Here is an 8,175-nt window from a genome sequence, read left to right as displayed (position 1 = left end):
TTTATGTAATATATATATATATAATGGGCTTCATTTAATTTCCATCTACCAAATTCACTAAGACTTCAGTCAGCCTGAGGCTATAATAAAACACTTGCCCAAGGTACCACGCAGTGAGACTGAACCCAGAACCACATGATGTTGGGAAGCAAACTTCTTACCACACAGCCACATATTACTTTCAATATCTAACCCCATCTTAAGTCCTTTGAGAGTAGCTTTTACTTCATAATTAATCTTTCATTATATATATAACACAAATGCAGGAGGGTGTTTCCCAAGCAATATGCCACAATTCAGTGAAGTCATTGCCACAAATAAAAGATATAGTTTCTTTCATAATAATCAAGCAACTAAATGTTAACAATAACTTCTGACACAGAAATCAACAGAAATGCCTTTTACTTTCAGTATCATTGCATTTATTTCAATTATAAGTTTATATACGTACAAAATATGCTGTCCTTTTACTGCCATATGGTTTCTCTCCTAAGTTAATCATTTTGAATTTGTAAGATGCCAATCCTGGTCAAAAACTGCCAAAGGCAACAACAAAGCTGTAGTTTTAAAATATATAGGTATCTCATATGATGTAGTTTTTTTATTCTTTACAAACAATACACAATGCTTCAAGCGAACTACAATACTCTCCTAAGTAGTTCACATTTTATAGTTTTATGAATTGATTTTAACTGTGATAGTCTAACACTGCCAGCAGTGGTCACAGTCAATGAGTGAAAATGGGAAGCACCAGAACCAGTATTTATTTATACCAGACTAAATTCTTCAACACTGGCTTAACGTTAGTATATACATATTTTTAATAACATTAATGAATGTAGTTCTATATTTAAGAGATGAGGAATTATTTACATTATTTACATTTGACGGATATTTGTCCTCATCTTGTTTGTTGTTAACACAACGTTTCGGCTGATATACCCTCCAGCCTTCGTCAGCGACCTGATTAATAATAATAATAATAATAATAATAATAATAATATTATAATAATAGTAACATCGTTAGGAATGAGAACCCAGGTTTGAAATTTCCCCAAGACACCTGACGAAGGCTGGAGGGTATATCAGCCGAAACGTGTTAACAACAAACAAGATGAGGACAAATATCCGTCAAATGTAAATAATGTAAATAATGTAATTAATGAATGTGTTTTGTAATTTGGTTGAATGGTTGCAAAAGAAAGGCAGAAATGTTGAGGGGTTTAATTTTAGCTGAAGTTTATTCAGTCAAAAATGACTCCATAACTTAATTAGCAACAAGAAAAAGGCTGTTTGATTAACTTTAGCTAAGATTGCACAATAATTTGCAAATGGAAAGTGTTTCATTGTCATTATAGTTAATTACACAATCAATGCTACAGTTAAGTATAACTGATGCTATTATCTGTTACATAATATTTAATTAGATATAATGATATAATTAGTAACATATGTATGATGTTATACTTTGTCACATATTGTTTATATTATAATTTGTGCAATAGCTATAGTTAACGTGTTTTACATAATAATTAATGATTTCATTATATGAAACTGATGCTATTTTTAGTTACATAACAGCTGATGTTATGGTCTGTTACACAATAGCTAATGAAACAATTTTTTTCTTCCACTGACACAAGCCACAGATATGTAGAAAAAGGGATACAGTTGACTGAATTAATTGCAATACATAGCTAAAACTTATTGTATCAACTCTAGAAGGATGGAATGGAAAGCTGACCATGGTAAGATAAGAACTGAAAATACAGGATGTTGAAGTAATCACTCGACCAATTCTGGCAATTCACAGCCTTGACAGAAGTAAATAATGACTAGAAATGAAAGAAAGACAAAACAATGTTTTATAATAATTACTATTCTGTCCCTTAACAATTCTGTTAAGGTTACTTGGTAGTTTAATAATGTTGACATCTTCAGTTTTTAAAGAGAGATGGCCAGGAAAAAGATGAGATTTCAATTTTATGAGAATATTCAATATTTAATTAGTAATGTTTCACAGAAACTTGGGTGACAACCTGTACACTGTGTTGTAGAGATGCAGAATAGCATTGTGTGGAATGAGATAATTGGGCGCAGCTGTTTGGAGCTGATGATTTGGTACAGGCTGATTGGGCATTCTGTCTGTTTTGTTGACACTACGTTGTGGCAATGGAAACAAACACACACACATACACATGCATCAAGAAATATACACACATTGTGAGAAAGAGGGAGGGAGAGAGAGACATTACTATTTATTGATTGAACACGATTAACATAAGCACTTTCTCTCTCCTCATACACATAAAGAAATACGTTCACATACATAAAACACAGGGAGTGGACAAAGAGAGGAAAGATTAACCCATTAGCATTCAGATTACTCTGTGAAATGTAATGCTTATTTATTCACATCGTTTTCAATTAATCACACAATACCTCATAGTTTTGGAATGTCCATTCAGATGCCAGTGCCACTTAACGAGCACCCATGCCAGCGCTGTGAAAACACATCTGTGCCAATGCTATGTAAATGCACCCGTACCAGTGGCACGTAAAAGGCACCCAGCACACTCTGCTAAGTGGTTGGTGTAAAGAAGGGCATCCAGCCATAGAAACCACGCCACAACAGACAGTTGGAGTCTGGACAGCACCCTGCTAGCCAACTCTATGTCAAACTGTCCAACCCATGCCAGCATGGAGAGCAGATGTTAAACGATGATGATGATGAGTGTTTATTTTTGGAGTGACATTGTAGGATGGGTGTAAGAGGTCAGATCTGGCCAGTTTGAATATAAAACACGTAGAATATTTGGGCCAGATCTGGCCAGTTTAAATGCTAAAGGTTGATGTCAAATAAGTCAGTGCCAAATCAGTGACGTCAAGTAAGTGGTGCCAAAATGCTTATGCCAAAACAGCTCATATCCACTACTGTGTACACACACACTGTAAATAACAATATATTATGTGAATATTTTTAGGGCTGTTAACAAGGAACTCAAGAAGCAACTGGTCAGTTTGCGACCCGTATTGTTGATACCAACATGATGCATGATTCTGAAAACATTTGATAAGTTCTACATTTTTATAATGTGATGAGTTGATCAAAACTTCTTTAAAATAATCTTGGAGATGAATTTGCTCGGCATGTGATTTGATCTGAGACTGTGTTGAAACCAAAGCAATTTTAGTGTCAAAGGCACATATTGACCATCCAAAAACTCATAGTGTCAAACAATTTTGACACTAAATAATAAATGTTTAAGTGAAGTTAATAGTTTTGGTGTGTTTTGTGAATGGGCAATGTGAGTCTTTCATGCTGCATTTGTCTTTGGAACAACACTTTGATTAAAATTTCAAGGACAAAAAAATCTCCCTAAAATTGCATTTCAAAACAGTTGTAAATTTGAGTAAATGAATTCAAACTTTAGCAGACACAGTCTGCTAAGAGCAAAAAAAAAAAGAAAAAAAAAAGAATGTGAGTGATTCTTTTTTTGTTAAATCTACTTTGGTAACGCGTTATTTCAACTTCTGAAAAGCATTTGTAATTCATATGATAGAATAAGGGTTGTTAACGATATCTATGACCAATACTTTGTAATGGCTGTTCTAGTTGTATTTTAGGATTTCACAACCAAATGATAAATCAAATCTATTCAGTTTCTTCCTTTACAAAACGTCTAGTATGTGTGGAGGTCACATCTAGTTTCATGTTTGTCTCATTCATTACTACCTGAAACAATTTTTCTATATATCCCTTCTGAAATGAATTTTGAACTGAATCCTGGATCTTCAACAAAATATTACAGAAAACTATCTGAAATATAATTTCAATATTTTCCATTTTCAGTCAACCAAACACTGGCTATCAAGGTCCTGAGTTGTTAAAAGTAATTCTTTTACACTTTACTGTTTTAACATTTTGGGTAAAATTCAGCAAAAAAGAAAAAAAATTACTTATTCAATCTAATCTCAATTATTCCATATAACACACTATGCACATTCCCACATAACTCATCCTATGTTATTTCATATAACATACAGTATAGTATCTGTCATTCTATATAACTTACTATGTCGTATCTATTATATCATATAGCACACTACATAGTATTTATGATGTCATAACACACTACATAGTAATCGTTATATAATATATAGTGTCTATCAGCTCATATAGCAAACTACACGGTATGTTATATAACACAATATATACTGTCTATTCTCTCTTAAAACACACTATACAGTATGTTATCCTTCATAACACATCATATAGTATCTGTTAAAGCATATATCACACTGGTTAGTTTTCCACAATCATTACTGAGCCAAAGTCTCTTTAATATGAATAAATTTATGTTTCTTCAGATTACTTTTAATTGAAAATGCTTTTCCACAGATTTCACAGTGGAATGGTTTCTCTCCTGTATGAACCAATTCATGCTTTTTTAAGTCACTTTTTGATGAAAACGTTTTAGTACAGGTTTCACAGGGATAGGGTTTTACACCTGTATGAGTTAATTTATGGGTTTTTAAATTAGCATTTTGTAAGAATTCTTTACCACATGTGTCACATTTATAAGGTCTCTGTCCTGTGTGAACCAGTTTATGTTTTGAAAGGTAGCCTCTACATGTGAATGCTTTACCACAGATTTCACAATAGTGGGTCTTTTCTACACTGTGGATTGCTTGATGGTTACGTAGGTAATATTTCTTTGTGAATGCTTTACCACAAATTTCACAGTGGTGTGGTTTCTCATTGGAGTGAGTTGCCTTATGATTACGTAGACAATCTTTCCTTGCAAATGCTTTCCCACAAATTTCACAAGAGAATGATTTATCTCCTGTGTGAGTTCGAATATGTTCAGTTAAGTGTGAAATATATAAAAACCCTTTCCCACAAACCTCACAGCTGTATGGTTTTGCTCCCGTGTGAGTCCTTATATGTTCAGTCAAATGAGTTATCCGTAAAAATCTTTTATCACAAATATCACAGTGAAAAGGTCTCTCCCGTGTATCAATCATGTCCTCCATTATCTTGATATATTTTCTCATGGATTCACATCAGCAATCACAATGATATAATATATTCATCTTTTCTTATTGCTATGCCAAGGAAGAGAAATTGGTCTCAAGGAAGCTCCATTTTTCATTTTCAACATTTAAATTTAATTTTTTTTTTCTCTCACAGTATATAAACAGAGAACATCTTTCTTTGAAATCAGCTTTTCATTACAGGAAAATTTCCTGAAATACAACAAAACTATTGTCAGTTAAACAATATAACATTAAAAAGTGTGAAATTAGAAATAGTTAGTTTTAATTTACTTTTGATTTCAAAAAGAACTGAACTGAAAGTATTTTTAATTCATTTTTAACTTGTTAGAAAGAGTGAACTACAGCAACATGAGATGAAGTTATCTTCTCAAGTCATGCAAAGTCATAAGGGCCAGTTTCTGGGTTTCCTGGCATGTAAATTCCCCCGTCTGGACAGGAAGCTGGCCTGTCACAGGATTACTCATTTTTGCCAGCTGAGTGAACTGTAGCAACATGAAATGAAGTGTTTCGCTCATGAACACAATGTGTTGCCTGGTCCAGGAATCGAAAACACAATCTTACAGTCATGACCCTAACACCCTAACCACTAAGCCATGCGCCTCCACAAATGAGTGAAACTAGGTCTTTGATCATGGATCTGAAGATCAGTGTTGGCCAAGAGTAAAAACAAGATATTTATCTAAATAAATATTTCTGTCAGTGTCATTAAAGAAACATATATACAAAATAAATTTCTTAACTCAAGTCTATATTTTGCATATAGCAATGTAAAGAATGTCTGCTTGTTTCAAATGGAACTTTGCAACAGCAAGCAGAAATGGGGGCTTCTATGGAGTCATTAGATCTCCAAAAAATAGAAGCCAACCTATCCTTAAATCACACATCAACTTCTAAAAAGCAGGACACATCAGATAATGTAGTCCATTCCAAACTCAGGCAACTATCTTAAATTATTGGTCTGCTCTCACTAACCATATATCTAGTGTATAGTTTTGTAAAACCTTCATTGTCATTTTGCTTCAATCATCGTCGTTTAACGTCCGCTTTCCATGCTAGCATGGGTTGGACGATTTAACTGAGGACTGGTGGACCAGGAGGTGACACCAGGTTCCAATCTGATTTGGCAGAGTTTCTACAGCTGGATGCCCTTCCTAACGCTAACCGCTCCGAGAGTGTAGTGGGTGCTTTTACGTGCCACCGGCACGAGGGCCAGTCAGGCGGGTACTGGCGACGGCCACGCTCGAAATGGTGTCTTTTACGTGTCACCTGCACAGTCAAAAATAGTTTCAAATGAACTGTGACATAAAATTAAATTGGTAAATTAAGATCTTGAAACTTGAGGAGCTTAAAAATATATAACTGTCCTGTGAAAGACTAATAACAAATGCAAATTGTCGTCTTTATGGAGTCGTTTAGCTGTGGTCAGCCCTGACAGAGCAGACATGTAAGGCATTCCAAGCATGTCATCCAATCTTTTTTTTAAGACAGTAGTGTATAATACGAAGGAACTTGGCTACTATTTTCGGCATGTCAGGCGACCATGCAGGAGCTCTCAGAGTTGGGATTCTTCTAGTTTAAAACTGCCACCAATGCAAGATGTTGCAGTGGAATTAAACCAGAAACCACAAAGCTGCAGAATCAACTTAATAATAACTGTGCCTAAAATCAAAAAGATGAGATAGTCACGGTTGGAATGCCTTTTGATATCATAGGTGTATATTTAGAACTTAAGCTAAACAAATGACACAATATTATGTCTTCATACAGTCGCAGTTTTCACACATATCTAAGTGTTTCTCTCCACCTTCACACAACAATAAAAACAATCTCTCTCTCTTCTCTGTCTTCACACAACATTAAAAGTAATATCCTCTTCTCTTTCTTTACATGTCACTAAATAATGTCTTCACATAGCACTAAACAATGCCTTTCTTTCTCTCCTGGTCTTCATACTACAGTAAATAATCTCTGTATTCACATACTTAATGTGTGTGTCTCTCTCTCCCTCTCTCTTCACAACACTAAATAATCTCTCTCTCTTTTTCTATATATATGTAATTAAATAAAGGTTCTCGCTCTCTGTCCTCGCTTAACACTAAATACTCTATCTTCACAACACAGGATTCAAACAGGCAACAGTAATTAACATGTGCAAGCTACCAGCTAACGGAGGAGCCTCTATGTGGCTTTTCGACCAGCTAGAAAAGGCAGCTAAATTACCTTCAAAACAAACTTATACAGAGAACAATTATTGTCACGCCTTCGATCTTCGATCTATTCGATCAGAACTGACCTGGAGCGAGTCAACAACATCCAGCATCAATTCACAGCAACAGTCGACAACAGAGCTTAACTTGCTTCAAGCTTCTCACTTTCTTCTTCTTTATAATTCATCATAACCCAAGAGCAACACATACCTTTTAGATCCTACCGAACTGTTTCTAAATTGTAAATAATCACTAGAGTCCACTTCACGTTCCCTCAATCTTGTGAAGACAGCGTGTTATGGCTGACCGGAAGTACAGCCAAAACGAATTGATAAACGCTAACACAGCTGACATAAATACTCGGTTAGTCATCCCTTACCATTCTATTTACGTTTTCACATCTGAGATGTTATATAAGAATCTTAAACCAATGCCGGTTGTTGGTTGGTACTTATTTTGTCGACCTTGAGTGGAGGCACAATGGACCAATGGTTAGGGCAGCGGACTCGTGGTTTCGATTCCCAGACCGGGCGTTTTGAGTGTTTATTGAGCGAAAACACCTGAAGCTCCACGAGGCTCCGGCAGGGGATGGTGGCGAACCCTACTGTATTCTTCCACCACAACTTTCTCTCATTCTTACTTCCTGTTTCTGTTGTGCCTGTAATTCGAAGGGTCAGCCTTGTCACACTGTGTCACGCTGAATATCCCCGAGAACTACGTTAAGGGTACACGTGTCTGTGGAATGCTCAGCCACTTGCACGTTAATTTCACGAGCAGGCTGTTCCGTTGATCGGATCAACTGGAACCCTCGTCGTCATAACCGACGGAGTGCCAGCCTGTCGACCTTGAAAAGATAAACAACAAAGTTGACCTCGAGGAGGTTTGAACTCTGAAAATAAAGAACAAC

The 8,175-nt window shown here is 35.5% G+C and overlaps 1 protein-coding gene across 2 annotated transcripts; it reads right to left on the bottom strand.

Annotated features, from left to right (window-relative positions):
• Positions 1-366: 366 nt before the first annotated feature.
• On the bottom strand, positions 367-8,151 carry LOC106869801 (zinc finger protein 100). 2 transcript variants are annotated; one of them, XM_052968949.1, is made up of 2 exons: positions 7,479-8,151; positions 367-5,266 (listed from the first exon to the last, which is right to left on the bottom strand). In XM_052968949.1, exon 2 carries the CDS (start codon positions 5,056-5,058, stop codon positions 4,324-4,326), a length of 735 nt encoding a protein of 244 aa, XP_052824909.1. In that variant the 5' UTR covers positions 5,059-5,266; positions 7,479-8,151; the 3' UTR covers positions 367-4,323. The 2 variants fall into 2 exon arrangements, with proteins under 2 accessions (XP_052824909.1, XP_014771148.1); XM_014915662.2 differs by having other exon boundaries at positions 367-5,250.
• Between the last annotated feature and the right edge of the window lie 24 nt (positions 8,152-8,175).

This window comes from Octopus bimaculoides, chromosome 6 (genome assembly GCF_001194135.2).
Source record: "Octopus bimaculoides isolate UCB-OBI-ISO-001 chromosome 6, ASM119413v2, whole genome shotgun sequence".
Classification (NCBI taxonomy): Eukaryota; Metazoa; Mollusca; class Cephalopoda; order Octopoda; family Octopodidae; genus Octopus; species Octopus bimaculoides.
This window is presented reverse-complemented; position numbering and strand designations above follow the sequence as displayed.